Below are 23264 nucleotides of genomic sequence, written 5' to 3'. Positions count from 1 at the left end.
ACGAGGCAGTTCTGACGCTGTCTGCTCCCCCCATAGTGCCAGGCTTCTGTTGTACAGTTGGAGTGGACTGGAAGTCCCTGACCACGCCGGCCTGCCTGCCCCTCACCACCGATTACTTCCCCGACCGCCAGAGCCTGCAGAACGATTACACCGAGGGCTGCTACGACCTGCTGCCAGAGGCTGACATGGACAGGTTTGGCCAGCACCTCGTCTGCAGCCCTGTGCTTAAGGAGCAGGTGATGGAAGAGGATCCCTGCAGTTGTGCAAGTGGATGGTGGATTGCTGACAGAGCAGCAGAATACTTATATTTTTCTTTTTTTTTTTTTCCAGTGATAGCTTTGGGCCTTTTCTGATGTTCCCACCTGACAGTATGGTGTGCTCTGTAGATTTGATGTTAGAAATTGTTTGGAGAGAAATTTTTATGTCTCTTTTCTCTTGTGTTTTGATCAAAATATTCAAGCTATCATCTCTGTAAATCTACTTTCTAGCAAGTGTTTTGGAAACACTAAATGAGCAAATGCATGAGGACACAGTATTTAAGATATTTATCCTCACTCTAAAGGATATTTAGTTTAAAGAATCTTGTTGGAAAACAGAATTAGAATTAGGACAAACAGAACTTCTCTGCTTGTCTCAGAGGTCTCTGGTAGCTATTCTTTAAATAGGGTTAGTTTGATTTTTACTGAAGCTGGATGGTGGATTGCTGACAGAGCAGCAGAATACTTATATTTTTCTTTTTTTTTTTTTTCCAGTGATAGCTTTGGGCCTTTTCTGATGTTCCCACCTGACAGTATGGTGTGCTCTGTAGATTTGATGTTAGAAATTGTTTAGATACAAATTTTTGTCTCTTTTCTGTTATGTTTTGATCAAAACACTCAAACTATCATCCCTGTTAATCTACTTTCTAGCAAGTGTTTTGGAAACACTAAATGAGCAAATGCATGTGGACACAGTATTTAAGATATTTATCCTCACTCTAAAGGATATTTAGTTTAAAGAATCTTGTTGGAAAACAGAATTAGAATTAGGACAAACAGAACTTCTCTGCTTGTCTCAGAGGTCTCTGGTAGCTATTCTTTAAATAGGGTTAGTTTGATTTTTACTGAAGCAGTCTCATTATCTTAAATTTTTTTCAGTCTTTCTAGAACTTGTAAGACATCAAAAGACCTGCTCGGCTGCTTTATGGGAGCAAAACAAAAGTATTAATCAGGGTGGTTGAAATACATAGGAAGTAATAGGATTAATGAAGAAACACCTGAAAGAACTGTCAGTAGGAAGGCAAAGTTCAGAGCAGGAGCTGCACTGAGATGAATGTGTTCTCTAATCCCTCCCTGCTCTCCACTTCCCACTGTGGGAGGGGCTGGAGCCTTGCTGCCCACTGGCATTCTGAGCTCTCCTGAGCATGTACAAACTGCACTGAGGCTGCCTGCAAAGTGCTGGACAAGTCATCTTTGGGGAATTTATTGTTCCACAACTGTGTAGGCAAATTTGTTACTGGTTGCCAAACTGCTTTCAAAGGCAGCAGTAAATATTGCCAGCCAGTTCATCACCCTGTGTCAAAAGGTGCCCCTTTTCCCTCCTGCTCCCACGGGCAGGTGTTCCCAGGGCGCAGAGCAGAGCTAAGAGCAGGTGTGTGGTCAGCTTCCTTACTCTGCTCTGCTTAACCTTTGTGTCCAGGAGGGATGAGGAGGGCGTGCAGATGACAGCCCAGCAGGTGTTTGAGGAGTTCATCTGCCAGCGCCTCATGCAGGGCTATCAGATCATTGTGCAGCCCAAGCCGCAGAAGCCGGCCCCGGCCGTGCCGCCCCCGCTCAGCAGCAGTCCCCTCTACAGCAGAGGTGAGTCTCCTGGCCTGGCCAAGTCAGCCTTTTCTCTTCTGCCAGTCCCAGTGACCTCGAGTTAGGCACATCCACCCGTTGCTCATCACTTTATGTTGGCTGTTCTTTGCTGGCTCTGCCCAGGGAAGTTCTGAATGGGTGGTGTATGAATCCCAAGTGCTCTTTTTTGCTTAGGCTATCAGCAAATCTTAACTGTAAGAGCAAAAGACTCCTTGTGCAACTGCTCCCTAGAAATGTGGCCTGAAAGCTGGGTTTGCTGAGATCAGAAGCCTGCTTCTGGACTCCATTTCAGGAGTCTCTTCCTATAGGCACAGTTTGTTGATCAAGTTCTGAGTACTGCAGTAAGCTGAAAGGGTTTTGCTTTTTACAACCAGGTCTTGTGTCGAGAAATAGACCTGAGGAAGAGGATCAGTACTGGCTGAGCATGGGCCGTACCTTCCACAAAGTCACCTTAAAAGACAAAATAATCACTGTGACTCGGTACCTGCCAAAGTGAGTATCTCTCTGCTTGAGCAGCTTGCTGTCAGTGTTCAGAGGAGCATTCTTCTGCAGCTCTGTGCTTGCTTGAAAGAGCACCTTTCTGGTTAGGAGAAGAAAGAGAAGCATCAGTGTCAATAATACTGAGGTTAATGCTTGTGTTTGATCTTTTAGGTATCCATATGAATCTGCTCAGATAAACTACACCTACAGCTTGTGCCCCTCACACTCTGACTCTGAATTTGTCTCTTGCTGGGTGGAATTTTCCCATGAGAGACTAGAAGAGTACAAGTGGAATTACTTGGATCAATATATCTGCTCTGCTGGCTCAGAGGATTTCAGGTGAGAGCTTCTTTTCCATCCAGACTGTTCTGTGTCCTAATTGCCTCTTTTTCTTTTTGACCTAAAATTTCATCATCAAGTTCAACCCACGAGTGCTCAGTACTCCAGGGAGAATATCTGGCCTGCTTTCACTGTCAGCTTCCAGCAGCTGTTGCCTTGTGGGAGCCTTGCTCTGTGTTGCTGCTGCTTCATCTGACCCTTGATACAGACTCTTGATCTCAAAATTCAGCACGAACTTCTTTTCTCCTCTGCTACAAATGCAAAGAAATAAGATAGCATTTTGTACCCCACAGATGCTTTTCTTGGCTTCTTACTGATTTCTGGATCTGACTCAAAACTTCCATTTATTTTGAAGCTCTTGCAGATTTGCTTGAGTGCTGGGCTTGACATGCAGTCCTGCTCCTAAGCTGTGGAGCAAGTGCTTACCAGAAATGTGGAATACCTCCACTAGTATCAATAGCTTTTTTGATATCTTCTCTCCACACAACCAGTCTTTATCATCTTTTCTTTTCAGGTCTCAGTCAAAATACCTCCTACGCTAATGTGCACCTTGAAAATTCCTTTTTGCTTGCATATTTTTAGAGAAAAAGCTTTTGGGGCCTATCTTTTAGAGAACAGCAAGGATATCACTGTGTGACAATTACTCTGAGGGTAGCCTTGTTGCCAGTGATACTCAAATTGAGAATCAAATCAATCAGTCAAAAAGCTGACCATTGCTTCGCACTTGTGCTCGTTCTGTCTCGGGGACAGCAGCGAGGGTGGTCGTGCACTCACTGAAACGTGCAGCAGGTATAAAGATGTACACTTTCCTGGGAAGGGTTTTCCAGAATCTAAAGTGCTGAACTCTCCTGCCTTCCACGTTGCTGCAGCCTCATCGAGTCGCTGAAGTTCTGGAGGACGCGGTTCCTGCTGCTGCCCGCCTGCATCAGCGCCACCAAGCGCATCATGGAGGGGGAGGCGCACTGCGACGTGTACGGCGACAAGCCCCGCTCGGACGAGGAGGAGTGGCAGCTCCTCGACGGCTTCATCCGCTTCGTGGAGGGCTTGAACCGCATCCGCCGCCGCCACCGCTCCGATCGAATGATCCGAGTGAGTCCCGCTGGGCTGGGTGTGACCCGGGCCGCGAACGAGGTGACAGGGAGACCCTGGGGCACGGTGTCAGTGTCACCCATCCCTGAAGGACACTGCTGACCCTGGGGCACGGTGTCAGTGTCATCCATCCCTGAAGGACACTGCTGACCCTGGGGCATGGTGTCAGTGTCACCCATCCCTGAAGGACACTGCTGACCCTGGGGCACGGTGTCAGTGTCATCCATCCCTGAAGGACACTGCTGACCCTGGGGCACGGTGCTGTGTCCCTGTCATCCATCCCTAAGGGACACTGCTGACCCTGGGGCACGGTGTCAGTGTCATCCACCCCTGAAGGACACTGCTGACCCGTGTGCTGGGTCAGCTTTCAGACTGTAGGGCTCAGTGTACTGGTTTTGCAGCACAGAAGTGATGTTTTGGGAGAGCAAACAGAGCTGTTTCCTTCAATGGCTTGAAGGGAATTTCCCTGGGATGAGCATCCCGTGCTGCTGTGACTGGACCCAGGCTCAGGGCAGTTCTTGCTCAGGCTCTTCTGCACTGTCTTGGCCTGGCACTGCTCTGTTTTGTACCATGGCCAGTCTTTTGTTACCCAGGAGCTCTGCCTCCTCTTTGCAGGTGTGCTCTGCTTTGTGCTGCAGGTGGCCTTAGCCTGGGTGCACCACTCTGCCCTGTGGTGCAGACAGTTCATCCAAAGAGCTCTGGGGTAGTTAAGCTGGTCACTTCTGGGTTAACCTGGATTGGTTCTGTGCTGCACATTCAGGAGAAGAATTGGGAAAAGAGAAATATGTGAGTGGATTTTTTGGTAAACAGTAGTTTCAAGAGGCTGAAGAGAAACTGTGTTAAATCCTATTCCCATTCTCACAGTAGACTGAGTAATTTATTTTGAAGCAAATTCACCTTTCCCAGAATAACAAACATTTTATTTTCAGAATAACATCCACAAAATACACTAGGCTATTCCACTTCTTTTGTACCAGTGGTTTGACTCCCTTTTTAAAGTGTGCTTAATAAAGCCCTGCTGACATGAGGTGTTGTGTTCTTGCTTACTAGTTAAGCCTAGCTTGACTAAGTCTGTGCTTCCATTTTTTCTTAGAAAGGGTCTGCCATGAAAGGCTTGCAGATTGCTGGTCCAATCCCCACTCACTCCCTGGAGCAGTCTGGGCCTCCCATTGGGAAAAAAGGAACCTCAGCACTCTCAGCTCTGCTGCAGATGGAAGCCAGTCAGAAGTGAGTCTCTGCAGGCTGTGTGAAGAGCCAAGAACATCCTTCCTGCATATTGCACCTAAAGCACATTTGGGGAACTTTTCCTCATGTTGTGTTAAATTCATAGGAGATTAATATTTTTAATGCTAAATTAGTATTACACATGCATAATAAAACTGAGTTCAAGGGTCCATGTTGTTTGTGGGGGCAAAAGGTACTTAAGGAATGTTGGATCTGTGCCTCAGTGTGTGGGAAAGCAAATATCTGAAAATACACCAGTATCCCTCTGCAGCAGTTGCCTTTGGGGGAAGCTGACACATATTTGTTTGAATAAACTCTGTATTCCTTCCCTTTCTTGTAGGACTCTGGGGGAGCAGCAGGCAGCAATGCTTTCTGGCAAGAGCTCTGGCCAGCCTTCAGAGAGTGGCAGCATTGCTATCACACCCACCTATATGGACAGCCCTCGGAAGGTAAGCACTGCCTGGCCTTGCTTTGGCTGCTGTTAATCAAAGATTATTTCTCTGAGCACTTGCCTACATCATACACATTTCACTCTAATCCAGCAAGGGCTGCTCCTGTACTGGCCTTTGTGTGCAGAGGCAGAGGAATTAAATTCTGTAAGAGTGACAATGGAGTGGAATCCCTGGGATGCTGTCTCAGCAGTTTGCTGATCTAAGTGCTGTTTGCTAATTAGTGCATTTCCTTTGCTGGTAGCACATTTCATTTCAGTCATGGCTTGACTGTTGGGTGTAGCAGTACAGTGCTTTGTGCATCTGTGTGCAGGCTGTCTTGGAGAGCAAAATCAGCCTCTAGATTGTGACTGTGTGAACACTGAGTGGGATTTTAGCAGCAGGAACTTGAGTCTCTTGCCTCTGTTTAGAGGAGGGGGAGTGTTCCTGAGAAGTGATTTAGATGTCATTCCTTCACTGGCTGGACTCCAGGCTGGAGAAAGTGATCTTCCTGGAGCTCTCTTGAGACACTTAAAGAAAAGACTGGGCTGTCCCTCAGCCTTTCTGTCAACTGTCCTGTGAGAGCTAGGAGAGCAGGAGCTCCACCTCCAAGTCCAACCAGAAATATCTGATTATTTTTCTGTGTCCTGACATGAAGGTCTTTCAACTGAAGTAATGAGGAACTGAATAAAGGTAGAGGACTTAAATGTGTCCTGTCTTGGGTTCAACAGTTCAAATATTGCAAAGAAAAAGTTCTCAGATTCACCACTATCAACCACTTCTTTCAGCATTTTTCTCTAAGCATCTAATGTTTCTACATCCACTGTTTTGTGCCACCACTAGGAACAAGTATTGTGTTATCCTGGAGACCTAGATATTGAAAGCTGAAGTGATAGAGCAAGTGTGACCATCTTAGTACTAGACACTTACTGTAGTGTCAGTGTTGGGAGAGCACAGATGAGTCTGGAGCAGGTCTGGAAACAGCAGGTGCTCAGACTGACTTGAGGTGTGTGTGCAAACTTGCACATCATAATTCAGGCTTTGCATGCTTCTCTTCTGCCATTTTGAAAAAATCAGCTTCTCTCTGTAAATACAGAGATCTTAAATGTCCCTCTCTACCAGTAAAACTGGTGAAAATTCCATGTGAGGAACAGGAGAGGAGAATGTTATGTCCAGTTGTTCTGTGTGGCAGAGGGGGCAAAAGGCAAAGTGGGCTTCCCTAGCAGTGGCACAGGAGTGTGCTGGGACCAGAATAACAGACTGTGCTACCACAAAATGCCACTGTGAGTGATGTTAATGTTCAAAAGCTCTCTGGAAGGCAGGCTGGAGACTCTGGAAGAGTGTGTTATCAATTGAAGGCCTTTCATGCTGCAGCAGTAAACACTCCTGTAAATATTTACACACAGGGACTGGGAGATAAGCAATTGCAGTCTCCTAATTGATGGCTTATGCCTGTTGGAAAGATGCCAGTGGGCAGGCAGCTTTGGGCTCACTTGGGAACAGCAGCCAGAGTGTGCCTCATGTCACAGCCCCTGCAGGGCTCCTCAGCACAGGGAGGTCTGGCTTTCCACACACTTGCAGCCAGAGAATTGATAAATTATCACAGCTGTGAGCTCTGCCAGCAGCCAAGGGAGCAAGTGCTTTTCTAGGATGCCCTTCAGTGCTTGAGTTTTTCCAGATGAAAACTGAGCCACTGGCTTTGCATCACTTTGTTTCAGAGTAGAATTGACAAGTCACTTGAGCCAGTTACTGGGCAACACTGTGGTTTTAACCCAGTGAGTTCCCTTGATCCATGATCTGTTTGGGAAGTCTTTGCCCTTTTGGATCCAGGGCACTTGGCTCTGCTTCTGCACAATATGAATTGCCAGTCAGGTAACCCTGGCATTGATTCTTCCCAAAAACTGTTTTATATGTTCATACCAAGGTAAGCATCATCTTAACTGCAGGCTAGACAAAAATATTTTGCCAAGAGAAAAGAATAAAGAATTGCAAATAGGGAATGAAAATCTAGATGAGTTCCACTACATTGTCTTGTGTGATAAGAGAATCGTGACACATCTTGGAATAGCAGCTGGGATAAATTCACCAGGGTTTGTCAGTAGGCAGGAGCATAGCACAGGCAGTGTCTGTTTAATTTTGCATGAAGTATTAAACACAGTGTTGGAAGGATCTTTGTGATGAGTTTTTCTTCCCTTTCCTTTGCACCATACCAGACCTGCATGTAAGAGGAAGAGGGTGCTTCCTGAAAACAGTTCCTTTGCCTTTCCCTCTTTATCATTTGAATCTCATTCATATTAGAAAAAAATCTGTCCTTTGGATATTTGGCATTACACCTGTGGTTCCTGTATTTCAGTTTTGTATTTGGGATGGAAGCCCCCATAATTCAGAGCTCAAGATTTTCTCTGAAGTATGGAGGGAAGGCTGCAGTTTCAATTGGTTTCTGATCAGTGTGGGTTTAAAATTTTTGGGAAAGCATCTGTGCCAAGGAAGAGCAATGTCTTGTTACAGAGAGAGAAAGTAAAGATGTGTGTGTGAGTAATTCCTGATGCTGTGCATTCTGCTGCATCTGACCTTCTGGGTCTGGGATTTGCATTCTCCTCATACTTTCTCTCTGTGGTCATTTCATACTTGCACAACCTTGTATTTGCTTTTCTTGAACTCCTTGTTGCTGTTGCCATTAATGGGCCTACTTCCTCTGATGCCTTCAGGATGGGGCCTTCTTTATGGACTTTGTTCGCAGCCCACGCACAGCTTCAACCTTCTACTCCCAGGTTAGTTTGGAATGGCTTCTTGTCATCTCTGCCTTTGGATTGAGGTGATGGACAGCATCTGTGTCCTGGGCTTAACACACTGCGAGCCTGGGTTGGTTTCCAGGTACTCTCATTGGGAGTGAGGTGTACAGCACTGGCAGAACAAAGTGGCAGATGCAAGCATTTTTCTCCCCCATTCAATGTTTGTGCTGTGTTTTGGATGTTCATGTGCCCTGTCTCACTGTCCTTTGCAGTACTGTCATGTCAACTACTAAAGCTGCTCTTTTTGTTTTTCAGTAAATGCTTGTTTTCCATCTTCCCTCACTGAACAAAATGGCAACAGCTCACTTGTCTGGTTCTTGGCTAAATTTCTTCTGTGGTGTTTGACAGGTGACTCTGGAGACATCCAAGTCAAATTCTCCTTGGATTCCTGAACAGCTGAGGCTGAAAATACATAGTATCATCTTGGTTTAAAAGAGTCCTTGTGACTGAAGTCATTTGTCCACTTAACAGCAGTTAAGAATTAGCAGTAGCACAGTGTGGCCATAGGAAATGCTGCTGCTTGGAGTGAGCCCTGAGGAGGGAGAATAGGAAATGCTGGCTGTGGGCACTGTAGAGGTGACCCTGGAGCACCTGCTGGTTTTGGCTGCCCAAAAAGGGACATCTGCCATTAGAGACTTTCGGGGTGTGAGAAATGGCATAAATAAAGGACTTTGGCAGTCAGACCTGAGTCAAGCTAGCAGCTTTGTGATTTTGAGCTGTGTGTGTGCTGTGGATTCATCACGGCAGAGCAGCCCCCATGTTTACAGCAGCCTGAGTTAGAGTTCCTCTGCCGTTCGTGTTCTCTCCCCCACCTCTCCAGCTTTTATATAATGTGCCTTTACTAAACCATACGTGTTAATGACAGATGGCAATTACAGCCTGTACTTAGCTGAATCCTTCAGCATTCATGCTCTTTCTGAAATGATTTTATGTTAATTTTGTGAACTATTCAGTCTACCATTGGAATAGTGCGAGTGTTCCTGCGGGAGGAAAGTGTTCCTGTTGTCTTGGCGACATAGGTGTGGGTGGGTGTCAACCAGCCTTCTCATACTGCCCTGAGAAAGGAGGCAAGATGAGCTGGGTTTTTTTTTTTTTTTTTGAGCATTATGAAACTTGAATTCGTGTGATACATTTGCATATTTTTGAGAGTTAGACTTGAAACTGTATTTGCTGAATGCTTACTACCTTCCCATAGTGATAAAGTGTCCTGTTGTGTGCTTACAATCATAGTTATTCCCTTGGGTTGAAAATGTCAGGTTTGGACTGGTGTTGCTGGTTTGCCAGTAGTTCTCTCAATGCAATTATTGCTGGGCTGGTGATCCTCATCTTTATTTGGGTCTGAATTTGTTGTTTGTCAGGAGCTCTGTAGTGATGACAGAGTCAGACTGTATTTATCCCTCCTGCATATGCCTGTGCTTCCTTAGGGTATTGCTTGTTGTTGACTAACTTGGGCTGAGGCATGGATGATGTGGGGAGGGGAGAAGATGGGAAATGGATTACATGGTGGATTTCATAGAGATGTGTCTGTGTTTGCTCCTCCCAGGTCTCTATTGATCAATCAGTTCCTGCAACCTCAGATGGCAGCACCTTGCTGGCCACGGGGCAGGTCCCTGACAGGGGCAGCAGCCAGGCCCTGGGGGGCACCCAGAATGCTGCAGAGCCAGGATACAGCTCAGCTGCTGCTGCAGAGGGCAGGTAGGAGAGGACAGCAGTGCTGTACTGCAGAGCTGTTCCATTGCAGCCCCTCGCTGGTGTCAGGGAATGGGCAGTCTGGGAACAGGCTGTGCTGTGCCTGCCAGCACGAGCAGGCACTTGTCACAAGACCTCACTGCAGCATTTCCACGTGCAGACAGAGTGGTAGTAAAATAAGCCCTGCAACCCAGTTTTCCAGAATGAAATGAACACAAGGCCTGATTTCTCCACCCACAAGAAGGGCTTCATTCTTCAAGAAATGAAGAAATTCCACTTCTGAAATCTGCTAGTAGGAAACCAGGCTTTGAATTGACATTGTGTGTTTTGGCAAGGGGTGGGGGGGCTGCAGGTCTAATTGGATTGAGTAGGTTGATGAAATCCAAGAGGTTCTAACCTTGGAAGCAAGACACCAGGGAGGAAGCAATATTGAAAATAAACTTTATTAGCACCTGTTTCCTGTGGTTGTATATTACAGTAAAAAGAAAATTAGCCAACTTCAAAATGTTTGCTCTCAATTGCTGCTGAATATAGGTGGATGTGACACATTGTGCACTGGGTCCATATAGCAGTACCTGGTGACCTCAGGGGGGAAATACTCATCTGATGCTTTTAGTTGTGCTTGAGATGAAAAAGGAAATAAATGTGGCAAACTCATTGTTGAGAAGAGAGCAGTTTTCTTAAATGTACATATTTGAACAAATCTAGCAGCTTCCTTGATTTCTAAGTGTGCTTCTGTTTACTGCCCAGCTCTCAGCAGTGTTCAGCAAGTGCTCTGACTTCCTCCTCCACTTTGGTAGAGATTCTTGAAGCCATGAAACACCCCACGTAAGTTTTCAATATAAATGTGCTTAGCATGTGGTGAGATGTTTAATAAGAGGACATGAGAAGTGGAATCACTCAAAGGGGAGCCCATGTCAGCTGTTGAAGGGTTTTAAACTTCCTTTTGTTATTCAGTTCCAGACTCTCTAATAAGGAATTTTATAGAAATTGAGGTACGAGCAAAGACTTCAATTATTAGAGTCCCAGAACCTTGTCAAATCAAGAATTCCCAGTAAGTCACCAAAGTGCTGTCAATGACAGCTCTTCATCTTGTTACCAAAAGCCAATGAGACATCACTCCAGGGGCACTGTGCATTTCTTGTCCTGTATTCTATCCTCCCTCTCCCTTTTTTTCTTTCCCCCAGCAGTGATTTTTGTCTTTGTTACCTAAGAGAGCTCTTGGTCAGCCTGTGTTAACACGTGTGACTTGCTGTGCTTCAGCACAGGCATCCAGCTGCTCTCTGAACAGAAGGGCCTCTCCCCCTACTGCTTCATCAGTGCAGAAGTTGTGCACTGGCTGGTGAACAACGTGGAAGGGGTGCACACCCAGGCCATGGCCATTGACATAATGCAGGTAAGGAAACTATCCAGGAGCATGTGGAGGGCCAGAAAGGCCTCACTCTGTGAAGAAAGTAAAGTTTCAGAGGAAAGCATAGCAATAATTTCTGTTACTTATTAAAATCCTCTTATGGATGAGCATTAAAAGCAGTGCTCAACAGAATACGAGGTAATGGTGACATTTTTTGGATTCCCTATCACAAAACAGGAACATATTCTTCACTAATAATACATATTTTTTTTCTACTTATATGATGATAGTTCTGTTTATAATCTTCAATTAGCTGGTACTTATCAAGTGCCCTGCATTGTGTTGGAATTGAGGCACTGGGCTGTGATTTGGTTTTCCTTTCTGATAATTAGTTAATAAAGTTGTAATAAAACCAGCATATGACCTTTCAGATCTGAAGCAGACACACTTTATGCAGGAACACTGCTTGTATTCATCAAGGGATTTTTCTGTATTGAACTGTGTCAGGGGCAGAAGGTTGGAAATGTTCTGGAATTCATTCCTCTGCTGAGATCCCATATCAATTAACAGAGAACTTAGAATGCTTCCAAACTCTTACCTTCTATAAATCCATCTATAAAACCAGAGCAGGGTATGGGAGGAAGACAGACATCTGTAGAAAGGTCAAATGTAATTTCTCAGAGAGATGAGAAATTGCTACATTTACTGAATATCAAGAGATAACTTTCTGATATTCTTGTTAAGCACATATCTGGACAAAAAGATGCCAAGGAAAAGAAAATTACTTCCTAATGTTCTCTAGCAACCTTTTTATGTAACTGGAAGAGTGATTTCTTTATCATGTCTGTTCTGTTCTTTCTTTTTTCTTGTTCAGAAAATGTTAGAAGAGCAGCTTATTGTCCATGCATCTGGAGAAGCTCTACGAACCTTTATTTATGGCTTTTATTTTTACAAGATTGTTGTGGACAAAGAACCAGAGCGAGGTCAGCATTGTTATTACAAGACTTTCCTCACTATCCCTTTGCATAATCACTTAGGCTGTTCTTGATTCTTAGGGGTGCTGCAGCAGGAATGCATTTTGGGAGCAACCAAAACCACTCTCAAGAGTCTGAGAAATTTGGCCTTTTAGTTAAGGGACAAAAAAAAAAATTAAAAAAATTAGAATAGCAAAAAACATCAAGTAATTTTTATCCTGCCTCTTTTTCATCAAGCCTTTATTTATGGCTTTTATTTTTACAGGATTGTTGTGGACAAAGAACCAGAGCGAGGTCAGCATTGTTATTACAAGACTTTCCTCACTACCCCTTTGCATAATCACTAGGCTGTTCTTGATAACCACTGATCTCAAGAGTCTGAGAAATTTGGTCTTTTAGTTAAGGAAAAAAAAAATAGAATAGCAGAAAACATAAAGTAATTTTTGTCCTGCCTCTTTTTCATCAAGAACATTTTCTGTCGGAGCTTTGTCCTCTTGTTTCTAACTGGACATTCCTTCCCCTTGTGCAGTGGGGCTGCAGCAGCCTGCCATGTGGCACACAGCTGCCATGGACGACTTCTCAGCCTTCCAGAGGAAGTGGTTTGAGGTGGCCTTTGTGGCAGAAGAGCTGCTGCACTCGGAGATCCCGGCGTTCCTGCTGCCCTGGCTGCCCAGCCGCCCCGCCTCCTATGCAAGTAGGCACAGTTCCTTTAGCCGCAGTTTCGGAGGACGGAGCCAGGCAGCTGCACTCTTAGGTAGATGCACAGCACAGGTGACAGCTGGGGAAGTGCCAGGGGATAGTTTGAAAGGGGAAGAGCAGCCAGCCAAGGGTATGATCTCACGTGGACCAGCAGTAAAGCTGCAAATTTCATGCTGGCCTTACAGTGTCTTGCATGTGGACTCGCTCTCATGTGCTGGAGGTGTGTTTCACTGGCTGGGCAGGAAATGTTTGCTTCAGAGTACTGGAGTACAGTAAAAAGTATTTCTTAAAATACTCCTTCTTGCTGAACCTCTAGAATTTGGGGAGGAAGATACTTTGTCTCCTTGCAGATCCAGAGAGACTGCTCACAACCCGTAAGGAGTATGGAGGGACAAGTGGTGAGAGCAGCAAAGCAACCAAACTGTTCTTAAAGTTACATGTCTAATTGCTTCCTAGGGGCAAAAGCCACAGGGAGGTCCAGATGTGTTAGAAGTTTTCTGTGATGTGCTGGAGGCTTTTTAGCTAATCTGAAGCAGACTCCTGACATTAATGCGTCTGTGGAGCCCAGCTGCAGATGATCCCTGTGGTATGGAAGCAGTAGGAAGATCTTGCTGCTGGGCGAGATCCCATTAGTATCTAATGTTCTCTAATGTGTGGAGAGTAACCGTGAGTGCCTCTAACAGCCCGTGAAACACACCGGCTGCGTGACTGACCCTGTTGCTTTGTCAGCTTCTTGTTACATTTCCAGGCCAGCCTGAGTCACTTGCTTTTGTTCTCCTTTCCTTGTTTAAAAGAAAAATCATTGCTATGGAACTGCAGCTTCAGGTTTATTTAGATGCATCTGTTAAAGGCCTAGCAATTAAGGATAAAAAGAAAAGTTTTGCTTTTCTTCTGTTGTGTATATTTGACCTTCTGAAGATAAGTGCCTTACTGCAGGTGTACTATCTCTTAAGCCTGAAGTCACAGTAATTCTTGTGTATTTCTGAGAACCTTGTTTGAAGAGGAACAGCATCAGAAATCCAAAAGCATTAAAGATGGCAAGTCTGAAGCAATGTTTAATTCCCTGAAGTCAACATATGCGGGTTATTTTCCCTGTCACATGATAAATCTGTTGCCTTGGCTGGTATCCAGCCTCGTTAGCTCAGTGGCTGGCTAGAGCTGAAGCCTGAACTGGCTGGCATGAAAGTTTTGTGGAGGCTGGAGGCACTGGGGCCAGATCCTCTTCATGGTTTGATCTCTTACTCACTATTTAGCCTGAGAAAACCAGTTCACATTCCTGTCTGTGCTCTCTTGTGAGCTGAGAAGACTGAGACTCAGCAGGCCTGCACCCTGGGGATGAGCAGAAGTGTGCCTCAGTGTCCCCCTCACCTTTCATTTAACACCAGCCAGGAGCAGGGTATTCCTGCAGCATGTGGGTATTGCACCCCTGAGTAGCTCTCCTTGTCCTTTCAGTTGGGATTATGTCCATTTTACTATTTAACTAATTTGCAGCCCTTGAATGAGTGATAAATGCCTTCAGATTGCTCTCATGCAGTCTGGGTTCTCCAGGAATTACAATTTCTTGTAGAAAAATTGAGTGTGGAAGTTTTTCTTACAAAGAAACTAATTTAAATGATGCTTCTGTGCTGTCCCTCTTCTAAACAGTATTCCAAAAAAACTTCAGCAGTTCATCTGAGGTAAAGAGCTTTACTAAACCCAGATGACCCCTGGTCCACGTGACTTCATTTGTTCCCCTCTTGGTCTTGATTAGGTTGTGGTTTTTATTTCTTCCCCTCCCCACCTTCCCTAAATGTCAGCTGTGACATAAAATTGCATGCAAGCATTGGGAGCTCTGGAACAAGCTCCATGTATCTCTCAAATCTTTATCCCTCCCAGTTTCCCAATCACTTGCCCAGTGACTGTCCCTTTCCCTTCCCAGTGGAAGTCTGACCTGTGACACAGCTAATCTTGTCCCTTTGATTTGTAGCAGTGCATGCACTAGCAACTGTAGTCATGTATGTAGTGGAGTCTGACTGGAGAATAACCTGCCTGCTCCTCTCCGATTTGCTTAGTAAACCTTTAGTTACATACTCAGTAGTAGAAGACAATTGGGAAGCAGGTGAGTCCTCTTAAAGTCTGACCTATGGAAGCCAGAGTATATTCTATTAAAACAAGTTGGTTTTAATCAAAAGCTTCTGAATTCAGACACATGGACGTTTCTCATCAGTATTTAATGTATTTTTTATTAGCTCACCTTGTTGGACTGGTTTCCTCTGGCTTTGCCTGTGAACTGCAGCTGCAGACAAGGCAGAGACAGTCCAGCCCTAGCAGGGAGTCTGCACTCTCTGGGAAAAGCAAGAGTGTAAGGGAGCAGGGAGCTCATTCTTCACAGTGTGCTGGTTTGGGCACACTGGGCTGTGGTGTTATCACTGACCTCTTGGCTAATGACCAGCACCTACCTGCCTGAGCTGCTTTGGTTTCACAGCTTCCAGGGTGTTGTTTTCCAACACACTTTGTTACAAATTTGGCACCGTAACCTCCTGACCACAAGTATGGTGTTCACAATATCCCAAAGGAGCCAGAAAAAGAAACTCAACAGTGTTGGTCTGACAATACCAGATCAACTCAGAAATTGCAAATGACACATTTCCCAAAGACAAAAATGGGTCTTAGTTATGAAACAAATAATGATGGGTGATGTTCTTTCATTTTTGTTGTGTTTTTATTTTTCATGTTCTACGCTGCAGTAATAGCAGTGTAAAGGGTTTCCTTATAACCTTGAAAGTGCCTCCAGGTAACTTGCAGTAGCAGTGAAGGTAGGAACTTTCCATCTACCTGAGGAAGGATTTCAGGTTGTTGTTTTTTTTTTTTTTTTTAAATACCATCAAGCCATCAATTATAAGATAATTTAAAAGCTGACCCAATCAAGGGGTGGTCATCTTCTTCAGCAAGAGATAACATGCATCCTTTATGCATGCAATAATAAAAAGGGTAGAAGTTTTCTCATAGGAGCCTTGCAGCCCATTGTTTTCTGTCAATTTTTAACATTACAGAAATGTTGAATTTTGTATTTGTCTAAAAAAAGTTGAAGGTGATGGTGTGTTTATAGCAGGACTTTGATCTCCAAGTCAGGAGATCTGGGTTCTGTCCCCAGCCTTGCAGCCCTGTGTGTGGCACCAGCCAGGTCACTTCCACTGCTGTGCTTCTCTCCCTCTCCTGCCTGATGCCTGAGGGTTTCTGTCACCAGGATGCTGGGGTGTGGGGCACAAAGGGAGCTGGATCCTGGGCACTATCCCAGCACTTACTGCAAAGCACTGGGAGCTGTTGCAGTGGTCAGAATGTTGCTGCATGTCTTGGCTGACTCTTGGTGCTTTTACAGAAAGTGTTGGATGTGCCGTTTTAACAGTGTGGTAATGTGGGATATTGATATGGGATTAAAGAAACAAGAAGTTTAACTTCTAATCTCCTTTAGCTGTGGAAAGTCCTGGAATGCTCCTGCCCCATGCAACAGCACCCTGTTGTGACTTCTGGTGGAGGCATATAGAAATATTTGGAATGTTTTGGGCATGAAGAGGCTGGTGTTGTCTAGCCATGCATAATTATGGCACCAGTTGCCTATTGATTAACTGCTGGATTCTTGGTTCTCTCTCCTTATTGCAGCTGAAATGTCTTTTGACTGCTTGGGGAGGTGATTCTGTAGCACATACCCATGACATGAGAAACACCTCAGGATTTTTGTCTTTTGTGATCTGGAGGAGCCGCATTCTGGGACTTCTCTGCCAGCCCAAAAGTACCTGGGGAGGAATGGGAGGACAAATGAGTTTCAAATAACTGATCTTGGTTCTCCTGTTCTCTTCATCCTGTCTGGCACCTTCTCCTGCACACTGTCCCTGGCCGTGCAGCCGCCACGGTGCCCGAGCAGCGCACGGTGACGCTGGACGTGGACGTGAACAACCGCACGGACCGGCTGGAGTGGTGCAGCTGCTACTACCACGGCAACTTCTCCCTGAGCGCCGCCTTTGAAATCAAGTTACACTGGATGGCAGTGACTGCAGCTGTTCTTTTTGAGATGGTGAGGTCCTGCTGTTCTGGGCAGCCACAGAAATGCCTCTCTGGCCTCTGTGTCCCTTGGACAACTGGGGACATTGTGTTAGGAAGGAGAGAGACAGTGGCTTGCATCTGCCTTTATTTCCACAAGTAATTTTCCTGGTGGTTGTTAGCGTTGCTGCATCTGGTCAGCATTTATCACACCAGCTGTAGTCATTCTGTCTGCTGAGTGTGTTCTGCTTTCAGTGGGTTTTATGCACAGTATGCAGAGATCAACACAGATCAAGGTGATAAATTTAAGTCCCCCTTAGGCAAACTTTAAGCCCTGAGCCAGGTCTTTGGAAAAAAATCTGTTTCACATTACATTCCTTCTATCCCCAAACCTTAAAACTTTAAATCTCAGTGGAATTGCTTTCATAACAGGGCTTTTCCAGGCAATGTGGTTTTCCTGCTCAGGAATGTTTTAGGGTTTTTTTAACTTGCTGAAAACATTTTGAAATGAAAACATGTCACATTTTAATTTTTAGATTAAATTTTTAGATTCATTTTTAGATTTTTTCCCTAATGTAGCTTCTGTAAAACTCAAATGATTTAATGCCAGGTTTTACCCCACCCAGCCAGACAGCACTAGGTAGTTGGTTTTGCTTTTATTTAAAATCAATTGCACTGTTCCAGTAAAGCAGAAGTGTTTAGCCACTGGTGATAAGTAGGCTGAATCAGTTCCTGAAAAATGTCCTATTTTAAAGTGCTTTCTGATTGATGGAGCACTTCAGAAAAAGGAAAGCCTGATGTCTTGTGCTTGTACTGCTTTGCTTGCAAGGACGTTGGTGTGCCTGCCATGCCGAGCAAGCTGAGCCGGGGCAGAATTGAGCATGTCTGATCTATTCTGGGGGAATGAGTTGCTCTTATGCACATAAGTGCCCTTCGTCAGCTGGCATGTGTGTGTGATTCATTGTGTGGATTTCTGCTCAGGTTCAGGGCTGGCACAGGAAGGCCACCTCCTGTGGGTTCCTGCTGGTCCCGGTGCTGGAAGGGCCCTTTGCTTTGCCCAGTTACCTGTACGGGGACCCGCTTCGAGCTCAGCTCTTCATCCCACTCAACGTGAGCTGCTTGCTGAAGGAGGGCAGTGAGCATTTGTTTGATGGTAAGAAATGCACTTTCTTTTACCCCTCAGGGTACTTTGTGCCAACAGACCACGGTTGGTGCAGAGCTGACATGAAGGAGCTCCTTACCAGGCAGCCTTAGGTGGCTGATGGAGCTGTTTTTGCAGGTCAGCAGCCCCTCAGGAAGGAGGTGCTGGAGGAAGCTGTGCTGGCAGGCTGATTGTGGGCAGCAGGAAGCACCAACACACAGGAAGGGTGGTCGCCCCAGTGTTGCTTGCCCTGTGCACTTTCAGACCCATATCCAGTAGCTGTGGTGTTTTACAGACTCTTGTGTCTGTTTTGCTGGTAGACCCACAGCTGCTCTGCATTTGTATCCTGCATTTGTTTATTCTCCCCCTCCCTAAGATTGGGCTTTCATCACTGCCATCCTTCTTTTGTTGTTGCTATGGTTACTTTAATGGTTCCAGTGTTTGCACATGAGATTAAGCAGAGAAACTGCAATCTCCTTTTCTGCAATGTGACCTCGCCCTTTCCAGTGAGCCTGTTGTGGTAAACCTCAGGTAGAACCACAAGATCAGAGACCTGTGCCCATGCAGAGAAGGGCAAAATGCATCATGAGGAGGGACAATTAGCAAAAGTCTCTGTTTTAACATAGTAAATTTGATATTTTCATTAACCCTTGACTCAGTGTCCAGGTGTAACTGCACAATGAATGTGACAAATCCATATGCTATGAGGTCACCATAGCCCAACTGACTGAATTAAATATTTTCAGAGCACTCTTGTGATACACAGCAGCCCACTCTTCTTCCTTGGCCCCCCACACCCCCCCCACTTTATGTTCCTCTTCTTCATCTCCAGAGACACAAATAGTAAATTCAGATATGAGTCTGCTACTGGAGTGCACAAGACACATCTCTAAGGGACACCTGCAAAAAAGTGTGACTGAAAAAAATGGCTAGGGGAAAAAAAGAGTGCCCTGAGGCCTCCTGAGGAAACCTGAAGTCTTTAAAAGGAAGGAAATAAAGTAGCTTTACTAGATAATTGTTGCTTTTCTGTTTCAGGCTTTGAACCAGAGACATACTGGGACCGAATGCACCTTCTCCAGGAAGCAATAGCACACAGGTGTGTCTGCAGTGGAGTGGGGTGACCAAACAGTTCCTGTCTCCCTGGACAGTGTGGGATGGAGGCTTGTGCTGAACAGTCTCTCCTGAGCCACTTGGGCTCTGTGCTGTCTCCTCTCTGAAGTCTGCATGCAGACTGGTAGACTGACATTCAGCCTCCATGCCCCGGGTGTTCTGCGGGTGCAAGGGGCAGCTGGTGGGGTTTCACTCCTTAGGAACCATGCCCTGCTCCCAGGGAGAGCCTTGCCTTTGCAAGGTGCCCCTTACTCGAAGTTAGAAGCAGAAAGGCTGTAAATGGATTCTCCCTGAGAAGGAACAGTTATTTCCTTCTTGTGTGTTTAGCACAGTCTTGAACTGGATGACACCTGATGATTGACAATAGGCAGGAGACTGGGGTGGGAGCTCTGCAGAGGAGGCTGGGCCCAGGTTAAGAAGGAATTGCTGGAAGCTTTGGATACTATCTAGCCTTATCCCTTTGTGTGACTGAGCTGCCAGTTTCTTTCACGGTGTAGATGCCAGGGTTTTTTCATGAGAGGCCTGCCTTTTGTAATGGACTTTAGCTTGGAAATCAGCTTTCATTAGTTTAGAAAGCAGGAGAAGAACAAGTATCTTACAAATGGCAGAGAGCTGCCAGGTAAGCCTCTTGAAGTCTGCATGGAACATTGCACATAATGAAAATAATGTTGCAGCTTGAAACATGCCTAGGGAGCATCTGTCTTGACTATTGCTCTTCCCTCTTTCATGTGCAGCTGCCCCATTTTGTCAGAGACTGCATGGAGCTGCTGCTCTTGTTTCCAGCTCAAGTCAGGACAGGGAGCAGTGTGGGGTGACAGGCCCGAGCAGTGTGGGGTGACAGGCAGTGTGGGGTGACAGGCCTGAGCAGTGTGGGGGGACAGGCCTGAGCAGTGTGGGGGGACAGGCCTGAGCAGTGTGGGGTGACAGGCTTTCACACTGTGTCTGGCAGGGGCAGAGACTATTTGGAGAGGCTCAGCTCTTTTCATCCCTTTTCCTTTTGCCTTCAGGCCATAAGAAAGGGATAGTGAAAGGATTTCCTCTGGTGCCCTGGCCTTTGGCTGGGGAATTCTACCTGGAGTGGCTCTTTTTATCTTTTTGTTTTCTTTTCTTTTTTAATTCCCCTTGTCTCTATTTCTTCAGATTTGGATTTGTACAAGATAAATACTCAGCCTCTGCATTCAACTTCCCAGCAGAAAACAAGCCCCAGTACATCCATGTCACAGGTGAGCAATATTTGGGGGGCTCTGTGGCAAGGAGGAGGTTATTACAAACAAGAGAACCATTTTACATGTGGTTTGTGTTTCATGTCAGTGATGTTGGTACTGTTCTGTCCCTAACCAGATGACAAGTAGGTGTGTCAGAAAACACAAACCAGAAAACTGGAGGGGGCAGTATGAAAAGCACGAAGTGTTGCTGCTAATAAATAGTGTTGGTTTGAAATCCTGCTTTACAGTGGATCTGAAACTTTTCTTTCCAGAAGATGAATTTTTAAGAAATAAGGCAAAGTTTATTCCAAGGTCAATGTAAATAAATGTGTACCCAGAAGCAAGAAGGAGGGAAAAGTGCTGGGACAAGTCAGTGCTCTGTTCTTGTGCTTAAGGTCTGTTGTAGATGAATCTCTACCCATACACACTGTGTGGGAGATAGATCAAGCATTTAGGGTCTGCTTGCTGAGATGTGAAACAATGGCAGGAAGGCAGTGTTTGGAAAATTGCAGAAGAGAATGGAAATTGATGGGATGTTAGCAAGATGGATCAGAGCCTACATCTTTGCTTCATTATGTGCTTGTAAGAGAAAGGCAGACAAAGTGCACTCCCTCCTGGTGTTGTAACATACAGGAAGAAGTAGCACCTAAGGGCCAAGGGGGAAAAGTGTATCCCATTTTCTCTTGCTGAGATGTGAAACAATGGCAGGAAGGCAGTGTTTGGAAAATTGCAGAAAAGAATGGAAATTGATGGGATGTTAGCAAGATGGATCAGAGCCTACATCTTTGCTTCATTATGTGCTTGTAAGAGGCAGACGGAGTGCACTCCCTCCTGGTGTTGTAACATACAGGAAGAAGTAGCACCTAAGGGCCAAGGGGGAAAAGTGCTTCCCATTTTCTCTTGCTGAAAGGCAATTAAATGAAACTCAGGCCAGTTTCACTTCAGAATTTAATGACACAGCTACCAGTAGTGGGGACCTAGGTGTGCCTCAGACTGAAGTGCTGTCTGTTCCCTGCAGGGACAGTGTTTTTGCAGCTGCCCTATTCCAAGCGGAAGTTTTCCAGCGGGCAGCAGCGGCGCCGGCGCAACTCCACCAGCTCCACCAACCAGAACATGTTCTGTGAGGAGCGCATCGGCTACAACTGGGCCTACAACACCATGCTGACCAAAACCTGGCGCTCCAGCGCCACCGGCGACGAGAAGTTCGCAGACCGGCTGCTGAAAGACTTCACAGACTTCTGCTGGAACAAAGACAGCCGGCTCGTTACCTTCTGGACTGACTGTCTGGACAAGATGCACGCTAGTGCCCCGTGAACAGGGTTCTATCTCTTAGGGAGACAGCTAGAAGCTTTACCTTGTGGCAAGGAAGTAGAAGTGAAGAGTCTCTCTGTTGGATTCATATTGAGGCTCCAAGAGGACCTGAGCAATATTGCTGTTGATATTCAACAGAATTTGATTAAGTGCTTGGAAAAAAAGAATTTGAGCTCTTGGCTTGCCAGTATCTATCACCTGACCTCAGCTTGATTTCAAGTAGCTGCAGTCCTTGGTTGCCAAAACTTCAGTTAGAGCAGAGGTGAAGGAGGGAGAGTGCAAGTGGTTTTCAAGGGCAGTTGGATGCAGCACAGTGTGATGGTGTCAGCTTCCAGTCGCTGGAAATGATCGGTGCCAGTTGGCATCTGATGTGCCTGGCAGCAGCCTGTCCCTTCCCCTTCCAAGGTGTACCTGATTGTGTGAATATGTAAGATAAGATGTGAGAGATTCTTGTTAAATTTTCATACATGTAAATAAGTAAAATGCAGAAAATGAAGTGACCTGATGTTTTGTTGTAACTCCACAAACAGCAATACAAAATTGGTGAGTAAAACAATTACCAAAAGAAAATACTGCTTTCTATGTTCAGCTCAAACTTCAGTGCTGGGGGTTTGTCTTGTAATCATGCAGGATTTTCTGTCTTCATGTCTGGATCTCGAACAGTGTCACACAAGAGCAGAAGTCAGTTAGTGTCTTTCAAGGCCAGCACCAAAGCCTAAGGAGAGATCAAGAGCCACTGAGCACACGAGGGTTGTTGGCAGGTCGTTGTTGCTGCCCAGGGTTCTGGGCAGGTTTTAGAACGTGTCTGCACGCCGCAAGAGGAAGCTGCCTGCGCTCAAGCATGTAGCCTTTGTCTTTGCGGGGCGTTGGCACGAGCTGGATATTGAAGTGCGGGTTCAGGGGGTCACAGCCGCACCAGCCGTGCCTGCCGGGGGCTGCTGGCTCCTGCCGGTTCCTCATTGTTACATGTCCTCGGGAAACGAGTGAGGGGAGGACTGACACCTTCACGGTGGTGTTCTATCTGATTCAAGGCAAATCGTAGCTGCTTCAGTTTTTTACCCCCTAAAGGGAGTCAGGATGATTCATCTGTTTTTAGACAGCACCCACCTTTAGAAGGTGGGTTTGATCTGTGTGCCTCTCCATTCAGTCGCTCTAAGTGTGTCACAATTCTCAGTGCGTGTCTGATCCCCATTAACGACTCCAACCCCCTCTTTACTCTGGAAGGAGCTGGCTGTCAGCTGCCCTCGGCAGGGCTGGGGGTGGGGTGCCGGGGCAGCCCCGAGCCCCGCCGGGGCGGTGTCTGGGATCGCGCCGGCGGCTGCTGACCCCGCCGCGCCCCCGGAGCGCTCGGACGCCGCTCGAGGCTGCGGTGAGGACGGGAGCGGAGCGGGGGGCTGCGGGGGCCGTGCCGGCTGCGGGAGCAGCCACGAGGGGCTGCTCCTCTCTTCGCAGCTATTTCCCGGCTTCTCCCCGATTTGCTGGCCCGAGGGTGCGGGGAATCGCGCCGGCGTCCTTTCCCCAGGAAAACGGGCGAGAAACAGCCCCGACGGGGGTTTTACATTTTACAGTAACTGCGG

General features: G+C 46.1%; 1 protein-coding gene across 19 annotated transcripts in view; it reads left to right on the top strand.

Annotated features, from left to right (window-relative positions):
- DEPDC5 (DEP domain containing 5, GATOR1 subcomplex subunit) overlaps positions 1-22257 on the top strand; it is a 40743-nt gene extending 18486 nt beyond the window's left edge. For 2 of the 19 annotated variants that reach the window (XM_039726054.1, XM_039726053.1), the window contains exons 26-44: positions 10-193; positions 1678-1838; positions 2213-2330; positions 2490-2657; positions 3527-3746; positions 4840-4973; positions 5311-5419; positions 8107-8169; positions 9734-9885; positions 10630-10707; positions 11143-11275; positions 12105-12213; positions 12734-12958; positions 14870-15001; positions 16785-16954; positions 17902-18073; positions 19097-19157; positions 20312-20394; positions 21395-22257. In XM_039726054.1, coding sequence (XP_039581988.1) covers positions 10-193; positions 1678-1838; positions 2213-2330; positions 2490-2657; positions 3527-3746; positions 4840-4973; positions 5311-5419; positions 8107-8169; positions 9734-9885; positions 10630-10707; positions 11143-11275; positions 12105-12213; positions 12734-12958; positions 14870-15001; positions 16785-16954; positions 17902-18073; positions 19097-19157; positions 20312-20394; positions 21395-21690 — 2768 coding nt within the window. In that variant the 3' untranslated portion in view covers positions 21691-22257. Of the gene's footprint in view, positions 1-9; positions 237-330; positions 673-1677; positions 1839-2212; positions 2331-2489; positions 2658-3526; positions 3747-4839; positions 4974-5310; positions 5420-8106; positions 8170-9733; positions 9886-10629; positions 10708-11142; positions 11276-12104; positions 12214-12733; positions 12976-14869; positions 15002-16542; positions 16955-17901; positions 18074-19096; positions 19158-20311; positions 20395-21394 lie in introns of those variants that run through there. The other 17 variants (XM_039726061.1, XM_039726060.1, XM_039726059.1 and 14 more) reach the window with 15 other exon arrangements.
- The last annotated feature ends 1007 nt before the right edge of the window (positions 22258-23264 follow it).

This window comes from Passer montanus, unplaced genomic scaffold (assembly GCF_014805655.1).
Source record: "Passer montanus isolate IOZ18808 unplaced genomic scaffold, ASM1480565v1 scaffold57, whole genome shotgun sequence".
Taxonomy (NCBI): Eukaryota; Metazoa; Chordata; class Aves; order Passeriformes; family Passeridae; genus Passer; species Passer montanus.
Note: the sequence above shows the minus strand (reverse complement) of the source record. Positions and strands in the feature narration are given on the sequence as shown.